Source organism: Arvicanthis niloticus, chromosome 13 (assembly GCF_011762505.2).
Source record: "Arvicanthis niloticus isolate mArvNil1 chromosome 13, mArvNil1.pat.X, whole genome shotgun sequence".
Taxonomy (NCBI): domain Eukaryota; kingdom Metazoa; phylum Chordata; class Mammalia; order Rodentia; family Muridae; genus Arvicanthis; species Arvicanthis niloticus.
In genome coordinates, this window is record NC_047670.1 from 76266238 (window position 1) to 76284440 (window position 18203).

The window sequence follows — 18203 nt, forward strand, 5'->3', positions numbered from 1 at the left end:
CAAGTGCTGAGATTGAAGGTGTGGTCCACCTACCTGCCCAGCTCACCCTTTTCAATAACTGTTTAAACCCAAAGCATTTACTGAGCTGCCCCTCCAAGTCCATTCTCCACCAACTCATTTTACCCAAAGTTCCATCTCATTTTTCCAGGTCTCAGAGCTGTGCCAACCCCTGCTCTGAGGGAGACTGAGTCTCCCTACCTCTAACACTTTCCCTCACCTCATCCCCCATTTTCTCCAACCCTAACTCACTTAGTCCTTCAAGGAGAGGCTCAGGCTATAATCCCAGCTCTCTGGAAGATCATACATTCAGGGCCAGCCTGGGCAACATTTTGAAACCGTCTCAAAAAGGATAAATAATCACAGGGCACACCCCAGGCCAACCTGGACCACATAGTGTGCTCCAAGAAAGATGGTGGAACCCGTAAAGACCCTCCACATAGACCTGGAGTGACTTTCTGAACACTTCCCACCCCACCCCCCTTCTTGGAGCTGGGCGGCGGGGTGGGGGGGGGGAAGTGTTCAGAAAGTCACTGGGCGAGGGATAGCCAGACCGATAACAATCTCTGGGGCAACTAACTCCAGACCCTCAGAATCCTCTCCAATCTCCCACTATCAAGTTTGTACAGAGCATGGTTATAGCCCCTAGTAGGAGAGTGCATATGAGAATGCGGGGGGGGGGGGGCTGTTGCTGTGGGGAGGCAGCCGCAGCCCACCCCACAGTCACCACCGCTGAGCTTTCTCCTAGTTAAACCTGCAGTGCAGGTTCCCTCCCCTTCCGCGGGACAAGGGAATGCAGGGCCTGGGGGAGGTGACCATTTCCTTCTCCTTCCCCCCTCCCATCTCCCCCAGCCCACCCCACATCTCCCCCACGCCACTCTTTTCAAGTCTTTGTTCTGAGTGCTCCTTGGCTGGCCGCTTGCTCCTTCCTCCCCGCCCCCCACCGCCTGGTTTTGCTGCTGCTCCATTACCTTCACCTGGCCACCCACAGCCCCGAGGCCCAGGCCCGGGGATCTTGGATCGAAACTATTCCCTCATGCTACTCTCCCCAACCCTTCTAGAGACTGTCTGGAGACTGTCAGGTCAAGCTTTAAGGTCTGATTCCAGAGAAATCTGGAACTGCTGGGGAAAAGACCAGCTGGCACTGGACTCCGGAGGTCGGTATTTGCCCCGATGCTGCAAGAGGTCAGGAATGCGACCATCTACGTTAGCTATGAGATAAGGAGATACTGCAGCTCTCCAGACCACAGCAAACCTTCCTGCCACAGAAGGGCCAGCGCTGCAGGGGTGGGGCAAAATCAGAGCAGGATCTACCCAGGGGCTTAGAGAAGAATTCTAGGGTCTTCTAGTCATTGTTGAAAGAATTTAAAGTCCACCAGTGGTTGGACGTGACTTGAAGTCTCCCCACGCCCTCCTAAGGGAGGCCTCACTCTGCAATAAGTAATTCCTGTTTCTTCAGGAATGAGTGCTGTATTAACATTCCCGTTAGGACTGCCTCCCAAAAGACTAAACAGACGAACAGTTCTTTTTTTCTTTTCTTTCTTTTTTTTTTTTTTTTTTTTTTTTTTTTTTTTGTCCTACCCATAGAAGTAAAAAACAAACCTGAAATTCAGTTTAATGACTTTCTTCCTGAAGTCATCCAACCAGCAAAGTACCCAAGTTGGATAAAATAAAACTTAAAGACAGCAAAAAGCTGTCCACAGAACATTTAATCATTACACTTCCATTGTATAGTTATATAAAATAGACCAATTGTGGAATTCAGGGTGGGGGAGAGTTTGTAAAATTGAAAGCCTTTTAACTGGCTGGGATCTCCAAACACACACACACACACACACACACACACACACCAGCTTTCATGCAAAGCCTGTGGGCATTTGTTTGTATGTTATTTTGCATTCCATTTGCCTGGCTGTCTCTGGCAACACCCAGCTTCCCCAGCCAAGTTCCACAGAGTCTCCCAGGTTTTCCCATCCAGAAGGAGGCAGGCTTCGAACAATCCATTCGCACCCAGCATGCATCAGTCCTGTTCTTTTCTCTTGCCTGATCTGCAGACCTGAACTCTTTCTAGGGCCCCTCTCTCTCCTGGTTTTACTTTTCTGTCTGCACACACACACACAGAGTCAGTTCAGCTGGCCGCTCGATAAGGATCAATAGGTCCACTCCAGAGCAAAGAGCATGGCCACAGGTATAGCAAACACCAAGTCCTGCTGGAAAAACGGGCTCCTGGTGCTGATCGACTCCAACCTCAGGGTTTCTCCCTCCTCAATTCAGCAGGAGTGGTCATCCAGCTGGCGGGGCCTCTTTCCCCCAGGGAACAAGTTGGAAGGCCAGAGAGTATTATAAAGACTGACCAGGAAGGAAAGAAGAAAAGGCCCAGAAGCAGGAGAAGGCAGATTTAAGGGAGTGGCAGAGGTCAGGGTGGGGGATGGAGGGACAGGCAATCTGGTTCAAACTTAGTAGGCTGTTTCTACACATCTGGTCTATTGACTCAAGACCCCAACCTGTCCAGACACATACAGTCTATAGGAGGGACAGTGGTCTCTCTTCCTTGCTGTTCCCATGGCTACTAGAAGGTGTCTAGCAAATACTGGTTAAATCTATGTGCTCTTGGGCTGGCTATGTTCTCAGCTAGTAAGGTGGTCTACCTGTGGACTCGAGGCCTTGGATTTGATCCTCCGCACTCTGTAAGCTGAGAGTGATCGAGTCTCAAGCCTGGGATCCCAGTAGTTCAAAAGTGGGACAGGAAGATCAAGAGTTGAAGGTCATCCTCAGCTGCCTGGAAAGTTCAAGACTAGCCCAAGCTACATGAGACCCTGTCTCAAAAAAACGAAGGGTGAGGAGAAGAAAGAAAATGGTAGGTGTCCGGACATAGGGCTACCTCTTCTACATGATCACAAGGGCCGGGCTAAAGCCTCCAGGGAATGAGTTGAATGAGGACACGTGTTCCCGCGTGTTTGAGAATATGTATTTCCATGGTTCCCTATGGAGCCACAGCAGTGTCTTGGGACCATGGGACCAGAGCCGGGAAAACCAAGAGACCTCGTTTAGGTTCGTGTTTCTCTTCCTCTTCTTGAGCTCCCAATTTTCTTTCCCCAGGATTCCTGGGGTTCCAGGACTGCCTCCAGACTTAAATTGGGGACACGCCACAAAATCTTCACCCTAGTGGACCCCTCTTCTATCTGTGTAAACGGATATTTTAAAACGCCATTTCCTGCTCTGAAAACACTCAAGGGCTAACACCACCTGCTATCCTTTGTGCACCCATTAATCACCCCCTCCCTGTGTCGGTAAGGGTGGCAGGTATGCTGAGGGCGTGTGCAGAAGCCAAAAAGGGCTGCGACCCGGTAGGTCACGGGAATCCTGGTCTTGGCGCCCGCGGCTCCGGTGGCGGGGCGGGGCCTTCGGAGGAGGTCCCCACCTCTTCTCGCGGCGATATAAAACGAGTCGAGGGCTGCTGCCCACCGCGACGGAACTCCTGTCCTGGTCTCCCGCTTCGCTATCCTCTCCAGACAAGATGAGCTTCACCACCCGCTCCACCACCTTCTCCACCAACTACCGGTCCCTGGGGTCGGTGCGGGCTCCCAGCCAGCGGGTCCGGCCTGCCAGCAGCGCAGCCAGTGTCTATGCAGGTGCTGGGGGCTCCGGGTCCCGGATATCCGTGTCCCGCTCCGTCTGGGGTGGCTCTGTGGGGTCCGCAGGCCTGGCGGGAATGGGTGGAATCCAGACGGAGAAGGAGACCATGCAAGACTTGAACGACCGCCTGGCCAGCTACCTAGACAAGGTGAAGAGCCTGGAGACTGAGAACAGGAGACTGGAGATCAAAATCCGGGAACATCTGGAGAAGAAGGGGCCCCAGGGCGTCAGAGACTGGAGCCACTACTTCAAGACCATCGAAGACCTGAGGGCTCAGGTAAGGGGCCTGAAGGTGGGGGGGAGCAGTAGCTCCCAGCTGTCCTGTGAATCCTGTGTGCCCACACTCCCAAACTTGAATAGGGTGTGGGCGGTTCACTCCCTCCACTCTTACCACATTCATCACATCCCCCCACTCTATGGGATGCAGTTAGGAATACTCTGAATTCCCACCCAGAACCTGTAGGAATCCCAAGCGTAGTGGCTACACACGGGAGCCGGCTTCCCCCAGCAGTGTAGTGGGAAGGGAACAGGATTGAAAGCGGGGTTGGGGGGGGGGGGGTGGGGGTCATAAAATGAACCCAGACACTCACTTCTTTTTCAGTAGGGACAGTTAGAGGGTTAAGCGGACGTGGCTAAGGCTGAGTCATCCAGGAGTAAACAGGAGCCTACCTGTAGGAGGGGCCAGTGGGGCGGGAGGCGGGGGCGTCCCAGGACAGGGAGTTAGCAGGTGCACCTGGAGAAGATGCCAGGAGAGGATCAAAGAAATCTTGTTGGGAGCTGCTTTTATAAGCAATCCAGATAGTGCAGGCCCAGAAAGAGGGACAAGGAGTCCCCAAAAGGACAGGAGTCTCAGGTAGAAAGGGAAGATAGAAGCACTAGCCTCTGGCTGTTCCTGGGACTGGGATGGACTCATTGAAACATAAGACTCATTTTCCCACTGACCCGGAACTCTCAGAGCAACTCTCTCCGCTTTAATCCACCCAGATCTTTGCGAATGCTGTGGATAATGCCCGCATCGTCCTGCAGATCGACAATGCCCGTCTTGCCGCTGACGACTTTAGAGTCAAGTAAGTCTGGGGCTGCAGCTGGACCTAAGGACCGCCCACTCCAGGAACTGTGTTAGAGTGGGGTTCCTTTCCTTTCCGAGGCTTATTAGGGTTAGGGTCCACTGACTGCTGGGTTAGCTCTTCATCTTTGCAGCCCAGTTTAAGCTCCACAGCCAAGAATCAGAACCATGCTGAGGGAGTGATACCTGACTGGGTGACTGGTTTATGGTGGTCACGAGGCTAGTCAATGGAGGTGGCACTGGTTGAGAAGGTTCTAGATCAGGTAGGGCCTGCTGATCACCATCACTCCTTCAGGTATGAGACAGAACTGGCCATGCGCCAGTCTGTGGAGAACGACATCCATGGACTCCGCAAGGTGGTAGATGACACCAACATCACAAGGCTGCAGCTGGAGACAGAAATCGAAGCGCTCAAGGAGGAACTGCTGTTCATGAAGAAGAATCATGAGGAGGTAAGTGGGGCCACTGACTAGGCCTGGGAGCTAAGGGCCAAGACTAGGTGGACCAGGCTGCCCCCAAAGCAGCCTCACATGGAAACAGCAGCCTGGGCTGTTAGCCTGTTTTAAGAGCAGAGCCATGGGCTCACACTTGTTCTATAGCTCACCCAAGTTATACTGCTATGAGATCAAGATATGTAGGTCAAGGCCTGGCTTGTACAGCCCTACCATGTGGAAAGCTGAGGCAGGAGAATTGAGTTTAATGCCAGCCTGACTTACTAGAGTAAAACAGAGATTGTGTAAGACCCTGAATTGGAGACAAACGTGGGAACTGCCAGTCTTAGGAGCTGGTGCTGATGCAGGCCTTCTGGAAGAAACTTAAGGTAAGATTTGTGGAAGGAAGAAGAGACAAGGAGAGAAACAAGGAGAGACGATCACCTGTGAGTTGGCAGGTTCAGGCTGTCAAGAAGTGAGTGGCATTCCTGCCCAGCTGGAGTAGAAACCCAGACCTAGGCTTGCCAAGAGTTTCCTCTGCTCTCTTCTGCCTTCACACTCAACAACATCACTGTCTAGAAAAGAGCATCAGTAATGAAATGCTGGGTTGAACTCTGACCTTAAGTGCCCCCTGCCCTTGTCTCTGCATTCTTTAGGAAGTCCAAGGTCTGGAAGCCCAGATCGCCAGTTCTGGGTTGACTGTGGAAGTAGATGCTCCCAAATCTCAGGACCTCAGCAAGATCATGGCGGACATCCGCGCCCAGTATGAAGAGCTGGCTCAGAAGAACCGCGAGGAACTGGACAAGTACTGGTCTCAGCAGGTACAAACTAGGAAAGGCTGGCTGCCCTCATATGAAGGGGAGGTGCCAAGGACAGCAGGTCCTGAATGACCCTTCTTACCCTTCAGATTGAGGAGAGTACCACAGTAGTCACCACCAAGTCTGCAGAAATCAGGGACGCTGAGACCACACTCACGGAGCTGAGACGCACCCTCCAGACCTTGGAGATTGACCTGGACTCCATGAAAAACCAGGTGAGTGGCCTCCAGTTGTTTGCTGTAGTTCTGCTGGGTCCAGACCTCAGAAACTTGGCCTCAGCCCCAACTGTCTCATCCCTCAGCCTCCTCCACAACCCCACTCCCAATCAAGAGATTCCCTAAGATGAGTCACTTCTATTTGATTTGCCCATTGCTCCCACACGGTAGCCTAGCATTTGATAGATAAGAGGCATCAAGACCCTTTCAGAGAAAGAAGGGTTGAGCAGACTAGGAGTAGAGACTCACCCTCCTATCTCTGTGTCCTACAGAACATCAACTTGGAGAACAGCCTCGGGGACGTGGAGGCCCGATACAAAGCACAGATGGAGCAGCTCAATGGGGTCCTTCTGCACCTGGAGTCAGAGCTGGCACAAACTCGGGCAGAGGGGCAGCGCCAGACCCAGGAATATGAAGCCCTGTTGAACATCAAGGTCAAGCTTGAGGCGGAGATTGCTACCTACCGCCGCTTGCTGGAGGATGGGGAAGACTTCAGGTGAGTGGTCCCATGCTAGCCATACAAGCAAGGGGCTTTTCTCCACTCCTGGAGCTTTGGGAAGTCCCAGGGTCTGTTCGTTGGTAACCACTAACCAGTGGCCTCCAGTGAGTGAGTTATGGGCTCCCTCCTGTGAGAAAAGAATGATTAAGTATTACCTCTGGCTGTCCTTGGGATGGCACTGAGTTTCTTTTTTCTGGAAGAAATGGCTGAGGAGACTTTGGAGGTAAAGAAGGGGCTCAGGGAACCCTTCTTCCACATTCTCTGTCTCCCCTCTATTCTGAGCTGTTTATAACTAAGGCTTGGTCATCTGTTACAGTCTCAACGATGCCCTGGACTCCAGCAACTCCATGCAAACTGTGCAGAAGACAACTACCCGTAAGATTGTGGATGGCAAAGTGGTGTCTGAGACCAATGACACCAGAGTTCTGAGGCACTGAGGCTGAGAAGGAGGGAACCTCTGGGGACTGAGGAACCAATAAAAGTTGAGAGTTCACTGGACATCACTTTGTGTCTTCCTTGGCTGTCTTCCTTCTTGCACACATGTATATTAGGCAGAAGTCTCTTGACCCTAGGGTTTTACATGGATTGGACTGTGGCAGAAGAGTTTGGGTTCCAGAAACATCTAAAAGAAGACAAAGTAGGAGATATGACTGTCCTAGGTAGAGGTGAAAGTGTAATAAAACTAGAGCCTCCCATTCAAGAGACCTGGTGAAGAAACCAGGCATGGTGGCATGCACATGTGATTTAGGTTGAGGCAGAAGGATCATGAGTTCAAGGCCAATCTGGGCTATTTAGCAAATTCTAGGGCAGCCTGCACCACATGCCAATATCCTCCTAAAAGAGCTGGGTGTGGGTGTGCACTTCTAAAACCCTAGAGCTTGGTAGTGGCAAGAGAATCAAGAATTCAATGTTATCATAGCAAATTTGAAACCAGCCTGGGCTAGATGAGACCTTGTCTCAAAAGGAAGCCTAGGAAGGAACTTAGTAAAGCCCATGTTGGCACAGGCCTATAATCCCAGTACCTGGGAAACAGACACAGGAACATCATGAGTTCAAAGCCAACCTGGGCCTAAAGCACCTTCTCTGGGGGAAAAACAAGAAAGAAAAAAAAAAAGTATACGTCTTTAGCAGAGTCCAGAGAAAACTGACCCCCTGCTCTACTACGTTTTCCTTTGCCTAAATTCCAGAGTTTCCCACCCAAGGATTCCCAAAGCCCATCCCACACTCATTACCTAGAAACCTGTGCTCCCCTAGGCCCTGCTCTGGCACTCAGTGGAGACACACACTTCTGAGAGCTGGAGGTGTGACCAGAAGTGAGGAGACATGAATACAGAACATGAAGAGGCAATGTACATGGTGGATCCCAGGTAGGCACCAGGGCAGGCACCATGCTAGTAAGAATAGGAGCCCCATAGCACCATTCTGGGCTTTGTATTGGACGAAGCAATGGAAACAACACATGTCTGAAATAACAATCTGGCCAGGCATGGTGGTAAACACCTGCAACAGGAGACAGAGGCAGGCAGATCTCTGTGAGTTTGAGACCAGTCTGGTCTACATAGTCAGTTCATGTCAGTCAATGCCACATAGAGAGACCCTGTCTTTACTACTACTAATAATAATATTTAAAAATAACAATATGTTTTGATTGGGAACATAATGTATCTTTCTTAGTTTAAAGAATTATAGAAATTAACATATTGTCCAAAAGGAAAGAAGAAAATTAAATTGAAAACACATCTCTGTTCAGTTTTTTTGTTTTGTTTGTTTGTTTGTTTTTAAAGACAGGGTTTCTCTGTGTAGCCCTGGCTGTCCTGGAACTCACTCTGTAGACCAGGCTGGCCTGGAACTCAGAAATCCACCTGCCTCTGCCTCCCAAGTGCTGGGATTAAAGGCATGCGCCACCACTGCCCAGCAAAAACACATCTCTGCTCTCCCAAAGTACTTTACCCCAGTTAAACACTTCTTTAGGACATGCATATACAAACATTTTCTTTTGCTTTATAGATGGAGAGTTGTACTGTAAGTTCTGCACCTTAATTGCTTCAATTCTACATCCTTCACTTAACAATGTATCTTGGAATGGGGCATAACAATGTTTCTTGGCCTGGGGGATAACAATGTATCTTGGAATGGGGCCTGTGGTGGCTCAGGTCTGTAACCCCAGCCCTCTGTAGGCTAAAGTGGGAAGATTACCCTCAGTTCAGGACCAGACTGGTTACAAAGTAAAACCTTTGCCTCACTCATTTGAGCAGCTGTGTATTGCTATAGAGTGGTGTACAAAGTTACTTAACCCAAATACTCTAGTTCCTAGAAATGTCTTGGTCTCCAGCAGTTTTGATTTAGCGGAAGGCTGGAGCTAATGTCCATGTGTACTTTTGCTCCCCGTGAACATATCTATGGAGTAAATTAGTAAAAAATGGCACCATGTAAACACACATATGAAGGACTTACTTTGGACCAGGCCCTGTGCTAAGCTTCACTATACTCCCTGAATAAAGCGCCTGTTAGTTTTCCCTCACAAAACTCACAGCTTGAGACCAAAGACATGGAGGTTTCTACTCATCTGCTCCATACCGATCACTCTGATTGGTGCTTGGGATTCGACCGGCAGAAAAGAACCCTTATCGCTGTGGAAATTACATTATGGTGATGGGAAGGGACAAAAGCCTATAGAGATGATAAGAAGCCAGATTACACAGCATGTCAGGGGAGGATTGAGTGTTACCGGCTGAGATGAGGCAGGCAAGGAGCCTCGGAAGTGGAGTGTCAGGAGAGAGGGAGAGTAATAATCACAATTCACACAGTTTGCTGAGAAAAGCAGTGTGTTTAGGGTTTCCCGAGTGGGTAAGCTAAAGGGCACGCTACTTGAGACCTTTGCTTCCTGAGATCCAGAGGACAGCACTGCTCAGAAGGCCCTGGCATCAGCACCCAGAGCAGCCAAACACTAGTGCAGGCCCAGAGAGTCAAGGGAGGATGTTCAGTGGGCAGATCAGGGCCACCCTGCCCTTCCTGAGCAAGGTCCGAGTTACACAAGAAGTTAACTGGAAGTTTCTGAGGGAAGGGCCCCTAACATCTGACTTCCTGAGAAAATATTCTGCTTGAGAGCAAGGGAAGATGATTCATACTGTTTACACCTGCCTCCCCTGAATGAATAGAGCAATCGATTCCTTTGTTCCGTTGATCCCGAGATCCACTTCCTCAAGCTGCTACTTTATCTTCCCACCCTAGCAGGTGTCTGCAGGAGACAGATCTGTGGGGAGAGACACTGGGCTGTACTTCCTGAGTTTGTATGGGAAGAGCGATTGAGATGGTTCCCTCGCCCCATCCCTCTTCACTGTCTTCCAAATATGCAGGTATGGCATCAAATATGTTTTCTCAAAGCGGGATGCCAAAGCTGCTCAAAGCCAAAACAGAAAGTCCCTGGCAGGGCCTGAGTGGTGGCTGCAGCTGAATCAAGCTGAATCAAGCTGACCCAAGAAACCCGAGCCGAGGCACCTGACTGATTATCCCTTCCCGTATAGACAGGGCTTCACAGTTCCCAGGGCTCTTACGCATTTGATCCTCATTACAATCCTGTGAGGTATGCAAGCCAGCGGCTATTATTGGCTCTGGATCAGAGTTGGACACTGAAGTCCACAGACATCATGTGACCTGTCTGAATTTGCAGAGATAGGAACTTGGAGCAGGAGTGAGCTCACATCTCTAGGTTCTTTCTAGAGTGAGTCTAACTTGATTTTGGTTCTATTTTGATTTGTTGGCGGGTTGGGTTTTGCTGTTGGGTGGGTGGGGGGTGGGGGGTCTGAATGACTCTCTCTCTCTCTCTCTCTCTCTCTCTCTCTCTCTCTCTCTCTCTCTCTCTTTCTCTGTGTGTGTGTGTATGTTGTCAATGTAGCCCTACCTATGACCCTCCAGTTTCTGCTTTCCTACTGCTGAGATTGTGTGTTCGAGTGGTATTGTGCGCCACAACACCTGGTTGGTGAGTACTTTGACTTAATGGCTGGCTGGCCAGGTTCATGCAGGAAGCCTTACACAAACACTGCTGACACTTGAGTCCTCAAACACAGAGATTCTAACTCAGTTGCTCAAGGGTGAGGCTCCAGGGCTCAGGGGAAATATTTGAAAATCTCCCTTGGAGATCCTAACAGGCAAGCCATGTTGTCCCTAGAGTCTGCACCACCACATTCTTTCCTGCTGCAGATCAAACTGTGCCTATTTTAATTGAGCATGGACCTGTGACCTGCAGTAAAGGCCCAAATTCTCCTCATTCCCCAGCAGGGAAAGGCAACTGCCTGCAGGGCAGCCCATGATGTCCCTACGCACTAAAAAGGAAGATGATCCATCCCAAGATGATGATGTAGGGTCACCTGTCCCAAGATGTACGTATTCCATTCCATCCAGCCCAGATAATAAACTAGTCAATGGTACCGAAAGCTACAAGCAACATGTATCATACAATGCCCCTGGGGCAAAAATAAAAATACGTAGCTAGATAATTCCTGATTATGTAAAAATCTCCTGAAGTATACACAAGAAACTGGAATTAATGGTTGCATCTGAGGGAAAAATTTGGTGTGGGGAGTAACCAAGTTTGGAGACTTGTTTCCAAATCTGTGACTATCGACATCTTCCAAATCGGTTATAACTAACACAACCTTTTTAAGGTGGGGGGTTAGCTAAGTTATAGTGACACATGCTTTTAATCCCAGCACTTGGGAAGCAGAGGCAGGCAGATCTCTGAGTTCCAGGACAGCCTGATCTACAGAGAGACTTCCAGTAGAGCCAGTACACAGAGAAACCCCATCTCAATAAAAAAAAAAAAAAACAAACAAAAGAAAAGAAAAAAAAAAAGAAAAGAAAAAGAAAGAACAAAGGAAGGAAGGAAGGAAGGAACAAAAAGATGGGCATTGTATATATAATAAGTTGCTAAGCTGAGCATGGTGGGGGTTGCCTTTGATTCCAGTGCTGCAGAGGCAGAGGCAGAGATCTCTGTGAGCTCTAGGACAGCCTGGTCTACATAGTAAGACTCTGTCTCAAAACAAACAAACAAACAAACGTTCTGGGGATTGAAACTGGAGCCTTCTGCATGTTAAGCAAACACTATAGCACTGAGCTATACCACCAATTCTTTGTTTGTTTTGTTTTCAATTTTGGTTTGAGACAGGGTTGAACTTACCCTGTAGCCCAGGCAAGCCTTGAACTTGTGATCCTCCTGCCTGAGCTTCCCAAACAGCTCTGCAAGCCAGCCTTACTCTGTTCTGTAAAGTTACAGGAACCCATAGCATGCCAGGAAAACAAATGTTGCAGCCATCTTTGCTTCTGCTCCAACCCTGGATAAGTTGCACAGCATACATTCACCAAGAACAGCTCCACACACCAGGGATACAGGGCTGAAGAAAATATATATACATTGTGTGTGCGTGTGTGTTTACTATGGAGTTCGTATATTAGCAGATAGAGAGGGACAATACAAGGTAAATAAAATAAATAAATTGTATAGTATGTTAGAAAGTTAAGTATCGTGAAGAAAAGCAGATCAAGACTGGGGAGTCAGGAACTGTGGATGATATGAATTTCCTGTCACTGTGGTAAATACTTGTCCCAAACCCAGGTGTAGTGCTGCCACATCTGGAATGCTAGCATTCAGGAAGCAGAATCAGGAGAATGACTGCAAGTCTGAAACCCACCCGGACTACACAGCAGGTTCTAGGCCTGCCAGAGTTACATAGCAAGGACTGCCTCATAAACAGAAAAATATAAGCCATAACAAACCAACCTTCCCATAAGAGTGGTATGTTGTGTCTCATCACCAGACCCATCAGTTAGTCTACAGAGCTCTGACCTGAGGTGAGAGGACCTGGCCTTCTACACTGTCTGCTGATTTACCTGTGCCTTTGCTCAAGGTTCCACCTCCAACCACCAATAACAGAAAAGCATGGTATCAGGAGTTTTGTGGTGCTGGGATTTGAACCAAGGGCCTTCTGCATACTTGGTAAATGCTTTACTTCTGATCTATACAGTCAGACCCACAAACTACAATCAGTATCTTTCAATCAGACTTTCTCTCTCTCTCCCCCCTCTTTCTCTCTCTCAGACACACACACACACACACACACACACACACACACACACACACTTTCCTGTTTCACATAACTCTTTCCCTGGGTTCTCTTCTTTCTCTATCCCACAATTCTACTATCTTTTCCTGACTTTCCTGACTCCACCCTCTTCCTTCCTTCCTTCCTTCCTTCCTTCCTTCCTTCCTTCCTTCCTTTCTTCTCTTTCTTTCTTCCTTCCTACAAGATTTCTTTTGGTATGTATGTGTGTAAAAGAAAGACAAGATCTCATAGTCTCTTATAGTCCAGGCTGGCTTCAAACTCACCATATAGGCATTGATGACCCTGATGCCCTCCCTCATGCTGGGATGACCGGAGTGTACCACCCTTGCATGGAACTCTTCCAGACCCTAGGTTACGCTCCTCTTCCTCTGATCATGTATTTGTATTGAATCCAGGGCTTTGGGCATGACAGGCTGGGACCCAACAGCTGAGCTATAGTCCCAACAACAGCAAAAATGAGGGGTGAGGGAGAAAAAAAAAAAAAAGAATAAAGGTGCCTTATCGTTCTGAGCCTCGGGTTTTTCATCTGTAAAATGGGTTTTATACTATACTACTGCCCAGTTCACAGGGTTGTTAGAATTAAGTGAAATAACACAGTGCCTGTTTGACACAGATAGAACACACTAAATGTTGGTTGCTGTGTGTGTAATTTTGTGATTACTATTCTTATTGTGATATTGTTACAATTCCTCCAGGATGGTTAGGAATGTAACCTTTTCATTACCTCTGATCCATCTAGACAATCTAGAATTCCTCTGGAGGGATGTTTTAAGACAGGGTCTCATGTAGCCCGAGCTGGCTTCAAACTCCAAACTTGCTCCAGTATATAATGGAGGTTGGCTTTGAACTCCTGATCCTACTGACTCCACCTCCCAAGTGCTAGGATTATAGGCATGTACCAAACCCACCCAGAATAATGTTTTCATCTCAAGATGCCTGCTTTACACGGCACGGTCTCTTTTGCCAGGTCACGTAACATGTTCACAGGCCCCAGGGATTAGGGCTTTGATATCTTAGAGGAGGAGACCATTAGGCAGGGTAGACTGGGTAGAAGGTGACATTTGAGTCAAGGCTGGGGGAGGTAGGAGTGGGGGAGGTAGACCTGGCACAGTGGTAAGGAAGGACATGATCCTGGGTGTAAGCTAGTATCCTTGCCCTCACCCCTTCCTGTTAGATCCACCACACTCCTTCCTTGGAACCCTCAGGACATTACAGAAAGGGTAGACAATCAGTCTGCCTTACTCACAGTTTTTCTCCTGCCTCTCCTATGCTCTACACTGCCCAAGGCGCTGAAGTCTAGCATCTTCCTCTGTGTTTATCTTTTCAGCCTCTGTGACTGTGGAACCTTCTCCTATGAGGACCAGAATCACTTCACTGCTGACCCCACCCCTGCCTGCCTGCTTTGCTAGTCCTCTGAGCCCTGGCCACAGGCTCTCCCTAGCCTTTCCTCTCCTTGGACCATCAGTACCATCAGTTTGTGTCCAGTACCATCAGTTTGTGTCCAGTTTGTGTCCAGGTCTATTTTATTTTATTTTTATTATTATGTTACTAATCTCCCGTTATTTAGTGGTGTGTGTGTGTGTGTGTGTGTGTGTGTGTGTGTACAGAGGCCAAAGGAGGGCTCTGGATCCCCAGGAACTGTAAGTCACTTGACACTTGACATGCTGGGTTCAAAGAACAACAGGTGCTCTTTTTTCTTTTAAGATTTTTTTTTAAGATTTATTTATTTTATGTATATGAGTCCACTGCAGCAGCTGTCTTCAGACACACCATAAGAGGGCATCAGAGCCCATTACAGATGGTTGTGAGCCACCACCATGTGGCTGCTGGGAATTGAACTCAGGACCTCTGGAAGAGCAGTCAGTGCTCTTAACCTCTGAACCATCTCTCCAGCCCCCACAGCAGGTGTTCTTAACCACTAAGAAATCCCACATCTCCATCCCTCCAGCTCTATTTCTTGAGCTTCAGATTTGTATTTTTCAGCTGCTCTGGTTTTGATCTGCAACATGACCACTTGGCTATTTATGTCACCTCTCTTATGAGGTTATAAACACCTTGAAGATAAACAGTATGTTATTCATGCCGTCATCATCCTGGAAAGACTCTAATGGTGGCAATAACTGTAGTAATCACATAATTGTAGTCACAATAACCAGCATTCAGTGAACACTTTCTGTGTCAGTGACTGCGCCAAGCGCTTGACATGTGCTGTGTTAACCCGTTCAACTCTGTAAATCAGACAGTGTGAAGGATCAGAGACATAAAGTGTTTTTCTTTAAAAATAATTTTTTTTAAAGAAAAGGACGGCAGCATTGCAGTACAACCTACAAGAGAGACAGAGAGACATTGCCTTAATGAGGTAGGAGATAGCTGACTCCTGAAAACTGTCCTGGCTGTCCTGGAACTCGCTCTGTTCACTAGACTGCCCTGGAATGAGAGATCCACATGCCTCTGCCTTGCAATGTTGGAATTAAAGGCAGCACCCCCTGGCTTCAATAAATAAATGAATAAAAATCATAGGTGCTGGAGAGATGGTTTAGCAGTTAAGAGCATTTTCTGATCTTGCAGAAGACCTGGGTTCAGTTCCCAGGACCCATATCACAGCTTACAAGAGTCTACCACCAGAGAATTCCATGCTCTTGTCTAGCCTCCACAGGCACCAGGCGTGCACTGGTGCGCATGCAGGCAAAATACTCACGTACATAAATAAATGCAACAAAGCTGCAGCACTGCTTTGATCATTACCGCATCTGCATACGATGGTGTGTGAGTGTGAATGAGTGTGTGTCCCAGCATGCTGTGGTGTTCGGAGGGCAACTTTCCCAAGCCAGGTCTCTCCTACCTTGTTAAGGCAACCTCTCTCTTTGGTTGTGCTACTGTGTGGCCAGTCCTGGCTCACCAGCCTGCCCAAAAGCTTCTGGGTAAGTCTCTTTGCTCTGTCTCCCATTTCCTCTCAGGAGTGTGGAAATGACTACCACACTTGTCCTTGCATGTGGGCACTGTGTGGAACCACAACACTTGTCCTTGCATGTGGGCACTGTGTGGAATCACCACACCTGTCCTTACATGTGGGCACTGTGTGGAATCACCACACCTTTCCTTGCATGTGGGTACCAGGCATCAGACTCAAGTAGTCAGGCTCCCTTGGCAAACACTTCTACCCATTGAGCCATCTAACTGTCCCCCCCACTGTATTTTCCTTCCTTCCTTTTTTCCTTTCTTTTCTTTTATTTGAAATAGAGTTTTGCTGTGTAGATTAGGCTGGCCTTGAATGTCCAGTGATCCTCCTGCCTCTGCTCCCTGAGTGCTCAGACTATCAGTGTGCACCATCACACCTGGATCTTCCTTCCTTCCTTCCTTCCTTCCTTCCTTCTTCCTTCCTTCTTCCTTCCTTGTTGTTTTATTTTGTTTTGTTTTGCTTTGTTAAGACACGGTCTCACCATGTCGCTCTGGCTGCTCTGCTCTGGAACTTGCTGTGTGAAGATCTGTCTCCTGAGTGCTGGGATTGAAGATGTGCACCACCACACTGAGCTTCTTTTCTTTCTTTTTTTTTAAATATAGAATATCACCGTATAGCCCAGGCTATCCTCAAACTTAAGAATCCTTCTGCCTTAGCCTCACAAGTTCTGAGATTCCTGGTGTATTCCCCAGCACCTGGCTAAAATATCTGGGTTGTTATTGTTGTTGTTGTTGGTGGTGGTGGTGTGTGTGTATCTAAGGAGGTCAGAGGAATATCAGATTCCTGTCGTTGGACTTACAGGCACTTGTGAGCTGCCAGATGTGGAGGCTAGAAATGGAACCTGGATCCTCTGCAAGAACAACGCACTCCAGCCTCTACATAGCTTTCCCAACGTCTCACAGCTACAGATGTACAAAGCCAGAATTTAACCCCAGGCTTTCTGGTGGCAAAATCAAAGGAACTAAATGGAATGGGTTGGCACTTAAATCTGAGCCTTCCCACTTGAGGCCAAAAGGCTAAAAGGTACATTCCTTAGACATCTCTAGGATGTGACCAGATTCAGAGAAACGGTGTCTGAAAGGCAAAAGCGGGGTGGAGCCCATCTCCTGCCAATTTGACTGCTGCTGGTAGCAAGCTGGTCAGGGGGCTCCCAGGTGTGTCTAAAGCCATGTTCAGCAGCCAGCCCTTCCTTCTGTGAGGACAGAGAGACAGGGACAGGGAAGGGAGAGGGCAAGACCCATGGGTAACAGCTACAGAAATGCATGGGCTTTCAAACGCCCCCCCACCCCAAGCTTGGATGGCGCATGCGTACTGCAATCATGAGTTCTTTGAGAAAGGGACCCGGCTTGACTGGGTTTGAAAATCACCTTCTAGTAACTGGCCAAATTGGTATCTCTGTTTTCTTCAGTTAGCTCCCTCAGAGGGAACTGGCCTTTGAGAGAGAGTCTGTGTTTGTTGACAGACACTGTTATGGTGGGGAAAAAACCCAAATGCCCTAGAGTGGTCTGGATGCTCAGGCTGTGCTGGCCAGTTTACAGGGAGAGCTCTCGGAAGCTGACAGTTCTAAATGCTTAGCCAATAAGAACTGGGCTGCTCCTCCCAAGTAGATACATCAACACCTGAGGCTACCGGCTTGTAGCTAAAGCCAGACCTGTGGGTTGGTGAATTAGGTCTGGATCTTAGAGACATCCTGGAGGAAACGAACTGAGGTTTATTTATTATTTATTTCCTAAGAATACGGTTTGGGGACAGACTCTTGAATACTTTGTGACCAGAACCTTCTAAATCTCACTGGCTGGCAAAGGCCACTGATTTTCTATCAAAGAGGCTGGTTAGAGGTTCTACTTCAGCTTTGCCTGAGGAGGCTAATGTGTGTGGGTCCCTCCAAAGTATGGTGACAGTGACAGGCACGAGAGCTAAGCCTAAAGAAGACTCGTGAGTACAGAGAATCACAAGAATTTTGAAGTTAATACAGAATGAACTTAGAGACTGGGTGTGGCTGGATCCTAAAAGTGCTAAACTGGAGAGGAAGAGTCGGGGTTTCAGGTAGAGCTGTAGTTATGTATAGTGTTCAGGGAGCCCAAGCATCACGTGCTAACTCTAGTAGGTAGGGGTCATGTTCATCTCCTTCATGACTGGGTAAATCATGGGCTCAGTAGACCTACCATAGTGAAGCAGAAAGACGTTTCATAACATGGAACACAGAATCCAAAAGCCTGGGGAGAGAAGAATGTTGGACAAGATTAAGGGTGGGCGGTCCAGTTCACCCACCCACCCCTCAGTCATTTCCCCCAAGGGGACCTTGAGGATTTTCCTTTCTCAGAAGCTCTGACAAACATACCAGTGAATGAAGCATCTGCCTGTTTTTGAGATGAGATGTTACTCTCTAGCCCAGGCTATCCTCAAACTTACAGCAATTTCTGGGCTACAGTATGCCTCGGCTGTTAAGAGCACCTGCTGTTC

General features: G+C 48.4%; 1 protein-coding gene across 1 annotated transcript; it reads left to right on the plus strand.

Annotated features, from left to right (window-relative positions):
* Positions 1 to 3414: 3414 nt before the first annotated feature.
* On the plus strand, positions 3415 to 7165 carry Krt18 (keratin 18). Its single transcript, XM_034515947.3, has 7 exons — positions 3415 to 3910; positions 4618 to 4700; positions 4995 to 5151; positions 5787 to 5951; positions 6038 to 6163; positions 6436 to 6659; positions 6979 to 7165. The coding sequence occupies exons 1-7, from the start codon at positions 3515 to 3517 to the stop codon at positions 7097 to 7099; spliced, it is 1272 nt and encodes a 423-aa protein (XP_034371838.1). The 5' UTR covers positions 3415 to 3514; the 3' UTR covers positions 7100 to 7165.
* The last annotated feature ends 11038 nt before the right edge of the window (positions 7166 to 18203 follow it).